The sequence below is a fragment of the Macaca nemestrina genome, chromosome 1 (assembly GCF_043159975.1).
Source record: "Macaca nemestrina isolate mMacNem1 chromosome 1, mMacNem.hap1, whole genome shotgun sequence".
In the NCBI taxonomy this organism is placed as follows: domain Eukaryota; kingdom Metazoa; phylum Chordata; class Mammalia; order Primates; family Cercopithecidae; genus Macaca; species Macaca nemestrina.
In genome coordinates this window covers 69,259,686-69,276,425 of record NC_092125.1, presented here as the reverse complement: position 1 = coordinate 69,276,425, position 16,740 = coordinate 69,259,686, and the positions used below count along the sequence as shown (strand labels likewise).

The window sequence follows — 16,740 nt, the reverse complement described above, 5'->3', positions numbered from 1 at the left end:
CCTCCTCCTTCACCCTCCTCTGTAAGATCATGGCTCACCACAACCCTTAGCTCCTCAGACCCTGTCTTCTTCCAAGTCTTTTGTCTTCACTGGTGTCTGTATGAAGTGGAATCATTTTCCCAAGCCTGCCAAATCAAGTATAAACTCATCTAAGAAGAGTGCAGAAGCCTATCTGAAGGGTTGGCTACCCATATTGTGAAAAAACTGTAAATGCTTTCAATTAAATCATGATATAATATATCACTCTTATTTCACTCTATGTAGTATGTGTATCTACAGACACACACATACATACACAATACCCTCTCCAGTTTACAACTAAAGAAGGATGTTTGTATTCTTTCTTTTTTTGGAGGGTGGGGAAGTGCATGGGTCTTCTGTGGAAAGGAAGGGCCAAACTTAAATAATGATTACATTTAAGTTCTGGATGTTATTTGCTTAATTGAAATGCTTGAAAAGAAAGGAAGCACAGTTGATTTCCTGAGCATAAAAAGTATTGATGACTGATTTTCAAAAATGTGGGAAGTAGTGAGAATACACTAAACTGGCCAAACACAGACAGCTCTGTGGCTGCATTTCAAAATCAGCAAGAATTTCAAAATTAGCAAGAAGGTCCTGTTGTGTGGGCATCTTGATCAGCCTCTAAAAGCTCTAGTATTAAGAGAGTCTAGTTACTATTCCTTACCAAGGGAAGGGTTCCATGGTGGTATGTGTGTCCATGAGGCAGTGCTCAGCCTCCTTCCTGTACCTTCCTGAGATGCCCCCTAGGTCGGGCAAATCCTAGTTAGGGTCAAGAAGGCAAATTTTTAGCCTCTGGCCAAAAGACTGAAAAGGCTAAGATGCTGGACAGAGCTCAGAATAAATTACTTTTGGGCTCTCTCTTGCTCTGTATTATTGGTATACCTTCACTGGGATGAAAAATTAGGACTTAAATATGTCTCATGGGAATCCACTGGATTTCTGCAGGATTCGTTGGTTTGGTTAGGTACGCTTTCTTTTCTAACTTGTTTTTGGAGTACAGTGACCTAAGTTAGCACTTGCATTCAAAATATTCACTTCTAAAACAATGTTGTTTTGTATTCCTTACAGGGCCACATTCCTGTTCAAAAGTCTCTGTTTTGGAGGGAAACAGAAATATCTGGATTGCTTGACATTATTTATGTCCTCATTGAATCTCAACTAATGTGTTGCCTCATGTGCCCTTTTTTCCCTTTTTTTTTTTTTTTTAACAGATACTAATTTTGTGTTGGGGAATGCTCAGATAGTGGACTGGCCTATTGTGTACAGCAATGATGGATTTTGCAAGCTCTCTGGCTATCACAGGGCAGAAGTGATGCAAAAAAGCAGCACCTGCAGGTATTTATGTTTGGGGTTGTTCTGCTGAACAATCTATTATGGTATCTTTTGGAAAAAGAAAGTGGCTTACTGCATTTGGGAATTGCCTTTACCTCATTCAGTGTGTATTCAGAGGAAAATTTATTGCCATATCATTTCTAGTTCATGTACTGTACTGGGAAAATCAAAGCAGATATAAAACATAGTTACCACAACTGACAAACTTGCAGTCACTAAGATGGGAGAAAACCCAGAAGAACTCAGGAAAACCATTCTGTCTATAAAATGTGAACTCAAAAGTTATGGCATTTTAGATTAAATTAAATGTGAAAGTTAGAGGCTCAAATACAGTGAAATGAAATTTTAGATGATTAGAACAATTTTTAAAAATTTGTGAGCATTTTAGAAGAGTAACTACAATGTTGGAGACAAGGGCCTTGTTCCTAGAGCTTTTCTTCAGTCAAAATTCTTTTTTGTTTTGAGATGGCTTCTTGCTTTGTTGCCCAGACTGGAGTGCAGTGGTGTGATCTTGGCTCACTGCAACCTCTGCCTCCTGGGTTCAAGCAATTCTCCTGATTCAGCCTCCTGAGTAGCTGGGATTACAGCCGTGTGCCACCACACCCGGCTAATTTTTTATTTTTATTTTTATTTTTAGTAGAGACAGGGTTTCACCATGTTGGCCAGGCTGGTCTCGAACTCCTGACCTTAGGTGATCTGCCCGCCTTGGCCTCCCAAAGTGCTGGATTATAGGCATGAGCCCCCACACCTGGCCTCAGCCAGATTTTTTTACTTCAGAAAAAGATGAGAGAACCAATATTTTGTTGCCTTCTAATTCATGCTATTACCTCTTTCTCTCTCTGAACTCTTAGCAAATTGTACTAACAGTGAAGCTGGTATATTTTTACAGGGTTTCTAACCAAGCAGTGTCCTTGGGCCGTGGTGTTAGAAAAGCTCTTTTAAAGCATCTTCCAGGTGTTGAGCCAGACATACAGCCTGGATCCTGCCAGACATTCCCCTGCTGTGCCCTGGCAAGGTCTTGGCCCACCATAGCCTTTTGGCTCCTCTCAGTCTCTGCCTTCTTCCGTCTTCTGTCTTCAGTGGTGTTTGCATGAAGTGGAATCATTCATGCCAAATGAAGAAACAAACTCATCTATGAAGAGTGGAGAAAGCCGTCTGACCAAGCATAGTCTTCTGTTTTCAGAAGTTGCATTTTTACTTGCTAAGTCAGCCATGTCACTTTACATTATTTTAAAATAAAACAGTCTTCTAAAATAAAATAAATGTCTGAGCTCATAAGAAGGAAGTATCAAATGTTTTGAAAATATTTCCACTTTCTTAAATCTTAGATTTTGGGGACTGAGAAATGGAAAATTGAAGATTTTTCCCCCTGACTGTTCAAGGGTTTAGAAATTATAATTCTTAATATAATAGAATTATCTTATATTCTTTGTGTGCTGTTATCCTCTAAAGTATTTATAGATCTGTTTATCTGCATCTACATCTCTATCTGTACTGCACATATATAATCAGAACAATTTCAGAGACGTAGCTTCACTTTTTAGTGGGACTTGAACAGCCTTTCCTTACCTTTCTTCTTATTGGCTATAATCAGACACTTTAAGGAAATCAGATAAAATAACTTGCTAATTTAGCCAGCTTTTTTTTTTATGCACAGTTCTCAGCAACTTATTGAATTACCCGAAAGTATCCCTTCTCTATAAATAAACATACCTTTGTGCTAGCTATGTTCCTGATAGCTCAGGAGTCTCTTTTACTTATTTTGTGCATTGTAAGCATTTGCAATCTAAGATCCAGGTAAAGGACACTTAGAACTACTGGTAATCTACAGCTTGAAAAAGTACATAAGACGAATGAAAACTGGGTGTAATTATGGCACTTCATTTATTTGAAGATTCAACTTTACAGAGATTTCTTTTACCTTGTTAAGGAAATTGCTAGCATATATACCATCACTTCATTTAAATGGAGGTCACTTATACAGAAAATTAATTCACAAAGAGAAAGAGGAAAAATCCTCTTATTCTTAGGCAGGGCTCAATTAGTCTTGATCTATTCTTCTTTCTAGAGATAATTCAACAAGCTCAGTTTTCCATTTCCTGGCTTACAGACGAAGAGTACAACCCCAAAGCAGAGTACATAAGGACAACCACAGATAATCACATTCCTCAGAGGACTGGGAAGGGACATAAAATAACAACTGTGACACAGAATTCACAAAGTCAACAGCTAGGACTCTTTTCTTATTGGGTGCCAGAATTTGGAAGCCTGTAGTAAGCCCAGGGTTGTTCCAGTATCAAGCTAAGCATAGTGCTTGACTTGGTGGTTCAGTTTTAGATCAGAAATTGCACTTGATAACCTCTGAGGTTCTTTGTAGCTCTGAAACTCTATGTTTCTGTGATTCAAGTCATCAAAAAAGGTTAGATTATATTGACTTTACAGTAACATTCAGGAACCCATGCCAGTTTGTGCATTACCTGACTTGAGGAGTGATCATTGCTGCTCTTTCTTGTTATTGCAGTCTGCAGGCCTGGGGTGGGCAGGGGAAATGCTTGCTGGGCCCATGGGCAGCCTTTGTCAGAGAACTGGACATTCCAGCCCCATTGAAAGATGTTTTTTCCCCCCTCCTCTGGCATTTTGTTAGTCTCCTGTGCCATTATTTATTCCACTTAACTGGAAGTATATCCTGTTCCCAGAGGCACAAACCATAATTTTTAGACCAGATTCAGTGTGGGGCCCAGGTAAATAGACAGTCCTGGCGATTTTCTTGCTTCTGGTGAGAACTAGTGTTAGTAGGTAGACCTTCAACTCTTCTGAGGTTTTCTCTAACACATTACATGTACATTTAAATAAATGAATTTATTTTGCTGAGAACTAGAAAAGGAAAAAAATCTATGGTCTAAACTTACCCAGCCATCTTTACCAGGAAGTCTCCCAGAGTTGTATTTCTAAAATGAAATCTGATCATGTTTCTCCTTTGCTTAAAACCCTCCCGTGTGCTCCCATTGCTTTCAAGATAAAGATTAAATTACTTCCCATGGCTTATAATGCCGTGGTCTCCTCCATGATCTTGCCTCTGTTTACTTCTCTATATTATCTGTTGCAAATTTCCCTCTCATTGTCTATATTTCAATCATACTGAAATGAACTATAATCAGGGTCTGGAATTAATCTGACTGTCACCTCTGTGCCTTTGCAGTTGCTTGTCTTTTGTTTGGAATGTTTTTCTCCTTCTTTCTCTCAGCCATTTTCCCTCCTTCCTGCCCTTAGACCTAATTGTCCTTACTTTTGGGACGCATTCTCTGATCAACCAGGGAGTGCACTGTGCCTATTCTGTGTGTTCTGTAATTCATTATGTGTGCTTGCCATTGTGGCAGTGATCACACTGTTCTCTAATCCACTGTTTTCTGATGTACTGTTTTATGGTGTGTATCTCTCATTAGACTGTTAGTTTTTTGGAGGCAATGAAAAAGTCTTATTCAGAGTTGAATCAGTAAATTTTTTTAAGTTAGTTAATGTTTTCGTTGTGTGTGTGTGTGTGTTCCACAGTACATAGCACAGTGCTGAATATAGAACAGATATTTAACATATGGTTGTAGAATAATGAATACTTGTTAATCTAACTTGAGTTCTTTGGTTGTTTGCAGTTTTATGTATGGGGAGCTGACTGATAAAGACACGATTGAAAAAGTACGGCAAACATTTGAAAACTATGAGATGAATTCCTTTGAAATTTTAATGTACAAGAAGAACAGTGAGTATTGAGACCATTCTGAACTATATCTTTTTATGTGTTTGAAATAGTAAAACATCTCTTCCTGTGTTGCTGTCTTGGTTTTTCTTCTCTCCCATCAGGTAAATGCTGTTACTTGAAGCCATTGTGTATGTTGGGATTAATGATACAGAGTGATCAGTTACACTGTTTCTCACAGGAACATTTGATGAGGTTCTTGTCACTAATTAAGACTTCTTCATCTATGTTGTTGTTGCTAAGAGTTAGTGTTTTTTCCTACTGGTTTACATATGGTGAGTTGCTAGCTTAAGGCGCTTGTAGACTTTTTAAAAAGGGAGGGACAAGATGGGACAGAAATTCTGTCCAGTTCATCTTTGTATCTATCTTCCACAGCACTTAGCACATTAGTGGGTGCCTAATTAAGAGCTTCTAAATAAAAGTTTGTCCCCAGTATTAAGAGCAATACATTGTTAATTTGTATTTGTTTGTGGCTACAATTACTTCCACAAAGTATGTTAATGAGGTTTTAGGTCAATAGCCATACAGAAGTATAAAACTTGCTCTTCCCTTAGGAGGTTTCCTGTTGGAGATTAGCTGTATTAGAAGTAGGGAAAGTAGGGTATATGGGCCTAGCAAGGCTGCATGGGTGTTAATAGTGGTTTGTTTCTGTTTTTTAAAAACACTAGTTTTGTAAGAAGTCCTGTTCCTTATATGTAGGATTGACTGGTAGGAAATTGATTCAATTGAACAATTCTGGGGTGGTCCTTATGGCACATGAGGATAACTGTTTAATTTGGTGGCATTTAGGTTTGAGTGATATGTTTTGCCCTGGAAAGTAAAGGGCATGTGTTGTTTTTATCTGGGAGCAGCTGGGACTTTTTTCAGGTCTGGGGTATTGGAGTAGGTGACTGAGATTACTGTTTGCTTGGTAGTCTGTGCCGATACTGGTCTGAGAGATTAGCACTGGCCATCCACAAGCCCGAGAGGGTTGTTACCAAAGCTTTCACACTGGACTTGTTGCCTTGCTCCAATTCACTCCCTCTGCTGGCAGATCTAGTTCCCACCCCACTATTAGCTAGGAAAGGAACGAAGGGAAAGACTGTGAAGGGCTGTATGCCAGTGTTTCCACTATGGGGGAACACGACTCAACTCAAAGCAACAGCTCTTACCAGAAGCATACCAACAGCGGAAAGACATGTTCTGCACATGTGTCATAAGCTAATGGAATAAGTTAAAAGTTTACCACTTTGGCAGCACTAATGATTCACTTGCCATTGGTTTCAGTGAGCATGTGCCCCAGAGTGAGTCTGAGATGCGACAGGGCAATCTGCCTTCTCCTAGCTGTCTCTGAGGCTGAAGATCCTGTATTATGAGTATCTCACTATGCTGAAAGTGATTGATTCTGATATTTGAAGTTCTGTACTTTAGGTAGACATGAACTACCCAGGTAAACCAACTAGATCAAATGATGGCCGACCAAAGAATCAGCATTTCTTCCCTTCCTGAAGTTTGTGGTAGGTTTATTGATAGTCTCCAAAGTGGCATATCAACCTGGGCATCAGGCTCTACTTTATGGGTGCTATTAAATAATTTTCAAGAGTAATTATGATCATATACAATTTTCACCCTAGCTTTTACCTTTAGAAAATAAACTTTGTGTAAGGCATGACTGTATTTTAAAATGTGGATTCTTTAAGCGCTGTGAAATAGGCACAACTGAAAGTTAATTCCTCATCCGAGGTCATGTAGCACCAGGGCTAGTTTCCACTGTTTGCTCCATGGCCATTCTTAGTTTTATTGTGGGTACAAGGCAGGGCTAACACATAAGGTCGTGCAGGCTATACCCTCTTAGGGGGAAGTGGAAATCAACTTGTGATTTCCTTGCTTAGTTCTCCATGGACCATGGTCTGGAATTGCATCTGTGCTGAGGAAGGAGTTTCTCTTTCTAATTCACACAAAGATGCCTAGTGGGTCAGCAGGGGCTCTGGACAAAGCTAAACTTGTACATACAACATGAACCATGAAACTAAGGAAATGATGAAGATAATGTTTTCTTCCTAGGATCTGCCCACTACCTCCAAATCCCACCCTCTCTTGAGGAATTAAGAACCTTTAACTTATTTGTTAAGCCTGGAAATTATACAGTTGCACTGGATTCTCTCTCTCTCTCTGTGTATGTGTTTTTTCCAATAGCTTTTTATTGACCTACAACCCTATGGCAGACAGTAGGCTCGCTGCTAGGGATGCAAATATGAAGAGACAGACACAATGTCTGCTCTTACAGCATCTGTAGGGGAAGGGGCAGCATCCATGGAACAGAGCCGTAAGTGCTTTGATGGTGACACCACATAGGTGGCTCACAACTCCAACTTAGGGGGTCAGGGAAGGAAGTCTTCCTAACAGACATTAAGTGCCATGCAGAAACTGGAAGGATAGAGGGGAGTTAGACAAAGATCAGGGCCAAGAGTATCCCAGGCTGAATGCATGTGAAGAGGGCTGCAGCAGAGAGAGAGCACTGAGGGTTCAAGAGACACAAACCCATGCTTCTTCAACTTTGACATGCATAAGAACTCACCAGTGAATGGAAATGTGTATTTCTATGCCGAGGGTCTAGCAAAGGATCTGCGGTTCTGCTTCCAGGTGATGCCGATGCTGCAATTCCAGATAGCAACAAGAAACAGATCACACTTGGAGTAACAAGGACAGAAAGAGCTGCAGTGAAGACTGGCTTCCATGCCAACAGGGTGCATCTCTTTCAGAGCTCTACCCCTTGCACCCAGCCCAGTGCCTGACACATAGAAAGTGCTCCACCCAAACTCATGGAGTAAATAAATATATGAATAGATGAGGGGCCAGGCGCAGTGACTCACGCCTATAATCCCAGCACTTTGGGAGGCCGAGGTGGGTGGATCACTTGAGGTCAGGAGTTTGAGACCAGCTTGGCCAACATGGTGAAACCCCATCTACTAAAAATACAAAAATTAGCTGGGTGTGGTGGCGGGTGCCTGTAATCCCAGCTACTTGGGAGGGTGAGGCAGGAGAATTGCTCGAACTCCAGAGGCAGAGGTTGCAGTGAGCTGAGATTGTGCCACTGCTCTTCAGCCTGGGTGACAGAGAGACTCTGTCTCCAAAATGTGTGTGTGTGTGTGTGTGTGTGTGTGTGTATATATATAAAAATATATAAATACATGAGAAGTAATATGAGGTTGGAGAGGCTAGGAAGGGCTAGTCACACAGCCAAGTTAAATCGTTTAGAATCTGTCTTAAAAGCGGCAGTGGTAGAGAAGGCGGTGGAGGTGAGGGGTGTTGAGGGATTTTAAGCAGGGTGAGTATGTCTTCAGATTCCATTTTAGAAAGATGGCTCTAAGCCGAGGAGTGGTGGCTCACGCCTGTAATCCCAGCTACTTGGAGGCTGAGGGGGGAGGATCGTTTGAGCCCAGAAGTTTGAATCTGACCTGGGAAACATAGCAAAACCTTTCTAAAAAAGAAATGAAAAGAAATATGGCTCCAGCTAGAGCGTGGAGATGGAATACAGCTTAGTGAGCAGGAGGTAGAGGAGCTGTTAGGAATCCCTCTGACAGCAAAATGATAGTGGCCTGGTCAGGCCAGTGAATGCCTGGAAGAGGCATTCAAACTGACAGGTGTCCAGGGGGCTATGGAGGAGATGAGCGCAGGGCCTTTGTCAGTGGTGTCCTGTGATGGGCTCCTCCCTTAGTTTGGGAGCCCCAGGCGGAGCCCAGGAAGTAGGAAGCCCCGCGTTAGGTAAAACTTGCTAGTGTCTGGCCTGGCTGGGAGCGGGCATTGAGGAGTGAGGAGGTGAATGTTTGCTGAGTTACTTTGAAAGGAACCTGATATTTACCAAGAAACAAGAGAGAAACAACATGTTGTGGTGCAAAGTGAGGGCATCAGAGCCAGGGAGTGAGCAGGAAGAGAGGAGTCCACTGGGAATGGAAAAGGGGCGGAGGGGAGGAAGGAGGGTTTCATGTTTCTTTTCACCTCTGTGGAGGTAGAGTTTGCTTCTACTTTGAAACTTTTGCTTCTACTTTGAAACTTCGCTGTTCAATAGAGTAAAACATTCAGCATTTTAAAGCAATATAGAGTTCCATGAGGTAAAAGTTCTTCTTGTTGAGATTTTAAAAAGTGAAATATCGCTATCTTAAAGCATATTTTTTCTCTGATTTTTAAATTAATGCATTTTTACCATGATGAATGCATGCAAAAAATTTAAAGAAAAAAAACCCCAACAGACTCAGAGAAGTACTATTATACTATTAACTTTTTGGTGTGTTTCCTTTTTGTTTTTGTCTGTGTACATTTTACATAATGGAGATTTTGACATGTATACAATTTAAAAATCATATGTTTATTTAGTCTTTATCACAAAAATATCCCCATTATTAAAATTTCTCATAAATATAATTTAGAAAGAATTTTATTAATGTTTCCTCTATTATTATTTATGAGGCTCAATTTTCATTATTGAAAACAATGCTGAGGTAAAAATTGTTATACAAATGTATTTTGTTGACATTATGAAATATTTCCTAGAAGTTGAGAATTGCTGTGTCAAGGAATATGAACTAAGGTTTCTGAGACATTTTGCCAAATAGCTTTCCAGAAGGACTGAACCCATTTCCAAGTCCTCATACAGAATGTGAGTGTCTGACTCATTATGCCTCACCAGCATTGAATAGCATAATTTTTAAATTGTCAAATTGCCCACAATTTTTTTTGTTTAATGAGCTTTTTAATGCTAGTGAGATTGAAGTATTTTTTTCCTATTTATTATCCATTTAAAATTACCCTTTTAAATGTTAATTGTTCGGATTCTTTGCCTATATATCCTATTTAATTATAGGGATTTTCCCACTCATTTTTACAAGCTTTTAATACATTGTTTTAGTTCTCTTTTTCCCAGTCTCATTCTCTAGGGTTTGCAAGGACAACTTTGTAGAAAGGATCTGTCATGCGCATCCATGTGAAGAGACCATCAAACGGGCTTTGTGTGAGCAACATGGCTGTTTATTTCACCTGGGTGCAGGCGGGCTGAGTCCGAAAAGAGAGTCAGCAAAGGGAGATGAGGGTGGGGCCATTTTATAGGATTTGGGTAGGTAAAGGAAAATTACAGTCAAAGGGGGTTTGTTCTCTGGCGGGCAGGAGTGGGGGTCACAGGGTGCTCAGTGCGGGAGCTTTTTGAGCCAGCATGAGCCAGGAAAAGGAATTTCACAAGATAATGTCATCACTTAAGGCAAGGACGGGCCATTTTCACTTCTTTTGTGGTGGAATGTCATCAGTTAAGGCGGGGCAGGGCATTTGCACTTCTTTTGTGATTCTTCAGTTACTTCAGGCCATCTGGGCGTATACGTGCAAGTCACAGGGGATGCGATGGCTTGGCTTGGGCTCAGAGGCCTGACAGGATCTTCTATTGATAAGCATTAATATTTGTCCTATCTTTTGGGGAGTTGACAGTAATTAGCAGAAGGCTTCATGGTGTGGTTTGGAATGAGTGGAATTCATTACATATGTTGAAGGATGGATTATTTGAAAGATTTCTATCTATTGGCTATTTGGAAAACCTGGCATTTCTGGAGTGCTATATATTTCATATTGTTACTTGCTTCATGTTTAGTATGCTGTATGATTTCCTTTTCTTTCTTTCTTTCTTTCTTTTCTTTCCTTCTTTCCTTCTTTCCTTCTTTCCTTTCTTCCTTTCTTTCTTTCCTTCCTTTCCTTCCTTCCTTTCTTTCCTTCCTTTCTTTCTTTCCTTCCTTCCTTTCTTTCCTTTCTTCCCTTTCTTTCCTTTCTTCCCTTTCTTTCTTTCCTTCCTTCCTTTCTTTCCTTTCTTCCCTTTCTTTCTTTCCTTCCTTCCTTTCCTTCCTTCCTCTCCTTCCTTCCTCTCCTTTCCCTTCCCTCCCTCCTTCCTCCCCTCCCCTCCCCTCCCCTCTCCTCTCTTCTTTCGGTGACATGATCTCACCTCACTGCAACCTCTGCATCCCAGGCTCCAGCCACCCAAGTACCTGGGACTATAGGCAGGCACCATCATGCTCAGCTCATTTTTTTGGGTATTTTTGTAGAATTGGGGTTTCACCATGTTGGCCAGGCTGGTCTTCACCTCCTAGCTCAAGCCATCCACCCATCTCTACCTCCCAGATCGAGATTACAGGCATGAGCCACCATGCCTGGCCTGATTTTCTTACATCAATAACAGTTGTCATTAATGAAGTCATTCAGTAAATATTCATGTGTTCACTCCTGTGCTACTCAATTAATTTTTCAATTTTTCAAACAAGAAAATCCAGAAGTATTAACCCTGAATAAAAGCAGTCAGTACATCCTCTGGACAGCACTCCCCCAACGTGTGACTCCACAGTTTGTGGTGTGGCTAGTGGCCTGGAATCTGGGAGCTCTGGATCAGCTTCCCACTCAGAGAAGCCCAGGGAAAGGCATCTGACAGCATTTCTGCTGAGCCAGCAAGGAGAAGCTGCTGGCCAAGTACACATTGATTACCTACTGTAGGCTCAGCACTGTGCCAGACCCAGTGGGCCACAGAGATATAGGTGTAAGAAACAGACTGTGCCTTTGAGGAGGTTACAGTCTAGTTGTGGAGACAAATCTAATAGGCAAAGCAATCATATTTTACTTATTTGCTGAATGGGTTACCTTTTATTTATTCAATGGTAGGAGCTGCTTATATGTAATGAATGTTGATCGTAAATCATAGACATATTGAAAAACATTTTTCTCCAAACATTTTTTCTTTTAACTTCTTAAACTTTTTATTTTTTTTTAACCATTTAGAAGTGAACAAGTTTTGTGTCAATGTTTTCCTTTTTGGTTCCGAGTTTTATATAATGCTTAGGAAGTTCTCCTTACCTAAACAATAAAAATATGCCTCCGTTGTTCCTTTTGGTACCTTTATAGTTGTGTTAAAATATTTAGAATATTAAACCATTTAGAATTTATTTTTATATATTATGTGAAGCAACAATCTCACTTATTTTCCACATTGCTTATTCAGCTGTCCTGTTACTATTTATTAAATAATCCAGCTCTTCCTTTCTGATTTGAAATGCCCTTTTCTTTATATGCTAAGGTCTCACACATATGTGGATTTGTTTCTGTCTTCTTCTCTAGGAACCCTCTAGTAATTTATTAGCTATGTGAGTTTGTCTAGGATACTTGCCTACTTGGATTCCCACATTTGAAATGAGAACAATATCATAGTAGCTATTCTACATTATAGAGTCATTGTGAGAAGTAAACCACAATGTTTCAGGATCTGACCCCATTGTAAGTACTCAATGATTATTATTTTTATTGTTTTTCTTTTGAGGCCTGTGCCAGTGACTCTTAATTACTGTAGTAGGCAGTCCCTGTTATTATTTTTCTTTCTAATAATTTCAAAGATTTATTGGCCATGCGTACACCTTAATTTTTCTGTTTGAATTGAATTTTAATTCATCAAAGTCAGAGAAAAACAAATACAAAAACATGATTGAAATTGCATTAGAGAGAGAGATATATATTAGAGACAGAGGTTTGACATCTTATAAAATGGAATCTTATCTACAAACAATTTAACTCTCTCCATTTATTTAGGTCTTGTTTTATGCTTATCATGCAATTTTAATTATGTTGAGGCTTAAGTATTGATTTTCCTAGTTTTGCCCTTGTTATATATGAGACTGGCCCTCTTTCCTCAAAACAGGCAGAGGCAGCTTCAGAGTTTTGTTAAACACTTTGAAATACTTCCTGTTTTTAAGTCATTCAAACAGCCATGTGAAATGAGGTTGGGCATTTCCATCTTACAGGTGAGAAATTTAAAAGGAAGGAAGAAAGGAAAGTGATAGTTTTGGGGCCAGGCATGGTGGCTCACGCCTGTAATCATAGCACTTTGGGAGGCCGAGGCGGGCAGATCACGTGAAGTCAGGAGTTCAAGACTAGCTTGGCCAACATGGCAAAACCCCATCTCTACTAAAAATACAAAAATTAGCCGGTGCGGTGGTGGGCATCTGTAATCCCAGCTACTCAGGAGGCTGAGGCAGGAGAATCGCTTGAACCCAGGAGGCGGAAGTTGCAGGAAGCCGAGATTGTGCCACTGCACTCCAGGCTAGGCAATAGAGTGAGACTCCATCTCAAAAAATAAATAAATAAATAAATAAAAAAGAAAGAAAGTGATAGTTTTAAACACCTATGTATCAGACATGTGGGTATTTTTACTTTATTTTAAGTAACTCTGTTATCCCCATTTTACAAATGAAGAGTCTGATGGTGAGAGAAGTTAAACTGATGCGGCCAAGGCTCCCAATAACTGAAGATACAGGGCTCAAACTCAGGGGTTGGGACTCAGTAGCAGATGTTCTAATGGCCGGTGGCCATTACATTTCTCTGGTGCTGTCTCATCCTCTCTGTACTTGTAATTCATCTCCATAAAGTTGACCCCAGACCAATTGTTCTATTTCCCGGCACAGGCTACCATCCCCAAGTCTAGTTTCTGGACCTATTAGAGTGCAGCCCTTCCCAAAAGCCAATCACAGTGGCTTGGTCTGTTCCATTGCTGTTGAATATGGTCTGGATGCCCAGATGCCTGATTACAGAGAGTACTTGGGAGGAAGCCCAGGGTAGAAAGAAGATTGATGGAGGCCAAAAATTCTCTCATATATCTGAGCCTTGCTGTTTTGTTATCTGACTGCCAAGGCTGAGGAACCTCAAAGCCAGGTTAGGTTGTCAGGTTCATTACTACATGACCTAAGGGAGCTACATAAGGGATGAAAATCAGAGTGATCTAAAAAGGCTGACCTGGAACTGCCCTCCCATTGGACATCCTCATCTTGGAAAGAGCCTCCTTCCCAGCAGCAGCAGCAGCCTCTGCCATCAGTAGGGTTGTCAGGTGCTATGTTGTTCCTGGGTTTGTACATAGATCTTTCTTTAATAAAGGATTTAACATTGACACTTTGTCCTTTTTGCAGTAGGACATCAAATGCTTACTTTTCTCAGTTTTTCCATAGTAGTACTTGGGTAAGGAGGCAGAAATTTTACTTCTTCCTGATTTTTTATGTACGTATGTGAATATTTGCATTTATTGCCTCTCTAGCATCTTGATGGAATGGATTCTGCTGTAGAATTTGGGTTCTAGGAGAGACCCCTGTAGGCTACTTGCTCCAAGTTCTGTCTGCAGGAAAGTCAATGTCTGAATGGAGCCAAAGGATTCCTGAATATCCTTGGAGAGTAGAAGGGAAACTGGCTTGAGTGGGGTCCAGGTTCTAGATGGTTCACATTCACTTGAAGCAACTGTTTCACATATTAAATCTTTAAGTTATATTTCATTAAATAAAAATCCTTTGCTGTTAAGTGGAAAAGGTTGAAATAGTAGTCTGTACCACCTAGGAGGGACTTACGTTCTCTTCTGAAAGAATTCCAGAAGTGAAAACTTAAGCCTGTTCTACTCACTTTCCTAGACTGTTTGGGTAGTGATAATTCGGGACTGAAAACACTGGGTGTAGGATTTATTTTTTTTAATTTAGCATTCCTAGAGCATCTACCCCACCAAGGCTGTTGTGCAACTCCATGACGGCACTCCCTGGAGTGGAGTGATGCAATGGCTTCACATGACCCTGTGCATAATACTGCATTGAATGCCAGGAAGTAGGGGTGCCGGTGGTAAGACAGAGGAAGTAGATCAGGTCTCTCGCCCTTGGAGTGTATTATGATCTATTTAAAGAAAAAGTCCTTAGCTGTTAAGCTTTGAGGGGGCCAGTACGTAACACTTAACTTCCCTGTCCATGATCAGAACCAATTGAGAGATAAAGGAATCAGGCCAATATAGCAGGGGTCCCCAGTTCCCAGGCCACAGACTGCTACCAGTCCGTGGCCTGTTAGGAACTGGGCCATATAGCAGGAGGTGAGTGGCAGCTGACCGAGCATTACCACCTGAGCTCCACCTCCTATCAGATCAGCGGTGGCATTAGATTATCACAGAAGCGCGAACCCTATTGTGAACTGTGTATGTGAGGTTGCCTGCTCCTTGTGAGAATCTAATGCCTGATGATCTGAGGTGGAACAGTTTAATCTTGAAATCATCCTCCCACCCTGGTCCATGGAAAAATTGTATTCCATGAAACTGGTCCCTGGTGCCAAAAAGGTTGGGGACTCCTGCAATAGAGGATAAGATATCACTTTTGTGACTAATGAAGCTGATCCTGGGGAATGTAGTTTTTACCTGTGGGCAAATGAGTTTCTAAAAGTGAAACCTAGAATCAGACAGAGTTACCTGCAAGTCACAGGTAGTACTGGAGAACTGCAGGCTTTTCCTCTTACCAGCCATCCTTCCTGCCTTTTGCCTTTCCCACTTTATAGGGTAGGGGAGCAAAGCAGAGAAGGGGCCAAGCTACACATATCCAGCTCTTGTCTCCCAGATTACCAACCAACCCAGGAAAAAGGCCCAGAGTGTTACACTGCAAGATGTTCTTCCACAGAGAAACACCAGATCAGGAAAAAGGAGGTCCTTTCCCTTAAAAAGTCCCTATATTTAACTCAAGATGAACGCTAAGGCACTATGTCCTGATTGTATGAATTTTTGTTATAAGATATATATTTAGATACTGAAAAGGAATGGTCAGAGTAGTATGTGTTTAATTAGGGAACATGGCCGGGTGCAGTGGCTCACGCCTGTAATCCCAGCACTTTGGGAGGCTGAGGCAGGAGAATCACCTGAGGTCAGGAGTTCAAGATCAGCTTGGCCAACATGTGAAACCCCATCTCTACTAAAAATACAAAAATTAGCCAGGTGTGGTGGCATGCACCTGTAGTCCCAGCTACCCAGGAGGCTGAGGCAGGGGAATCTCTTGAATCCAGGACGTGGAGGTTGCAGTGAGCCAAGATCGTGCAACTGTACTACGGCCTGGGTGACAGAGAGACACACTTTAAACAAATGGACCTGTTAAGTGGGGAGAGTTCATTCATGGTAAGCTTGAGCTGTGGACAAATGAAAAAGACCTCCCAATACAACTAATACAATGGTTTTCATGATCTTGGAAATGTGGCTTAGTGTCATCCACGCCTGTAGTCATAAATGAAACATAAAGAATGAGCAAGTTCCCAGGCATCAGGCCCAGCCGGTGCAGTGCAGTGATGGGCTACAGGGCTATAGCTGGGAGGGGAGGGTTCTGGAGATTCTAGGAGCAGGCATCATGAGTGGGTTCCTGTCACCTGATTTATTACTAATTGGTCAAATTAGTAATACATTTGTCAAATTAGTAATAAATCAGATGACAGGAACCCACACACAATGTGCTCCAGCCTGGGCAACAGAGAGACATAGTTTAAACGAATTCACCTATTAAGTGGGGAGTAATTAGTGGTATTTTCTGGTTTATCATCTGAAAAAATGCTTAAATTTTTTTTTAGAGCAAAAAATTTTTTTTTGATTTGTGTTTTTGCCTTAATGGAGAGGGTACAATTGAGAGCTGTGAGGATATAAATGTAATTGCTGTGACACTTTGAGTTTTCTGTTGCTTAATTGAAAATGGTTTAAAATCCTGCAGATTCTGAGAAAAAACTGGGAGAAACAGTAATACATACTTCCAAAAACAGTGAACAATTCAGAGGTCATATTCTTAACTTTGAAATGCTATTTGTGATTTTCATATGGTAGA

At 40.8% G+C, this 16,740-nt stretch overlaps 1 protein-coding gene across 2 annotated transcripts in view; it reads left to right on the top strand.

Moving 5' to 3' along the window:
• The window catches only part of LOC105484917 (potassium voltage-gated channel subfamily H member 1), a 455,126-nt gene that overhangs the window by 26,307 nt on the left and 412,079 nt on the right, over nt 1-16,740 (top strand). For both annotated transcript variants that reach the window (XM_011747028.3, XM_011747026.3), the window contains exons 2-3: nt 1,233-1,356; nt 5,001-5,107. In XM_011747028.3, the coding sequence (XP_011745330.1) occupies nt 1,233-1,356; nt 5,001-5,107 (231 nt within the window). The remainder of the gene's footprint in view (nt 1-1,232; nt 1,357-5,000; nt 5,108-16,740) is intronic.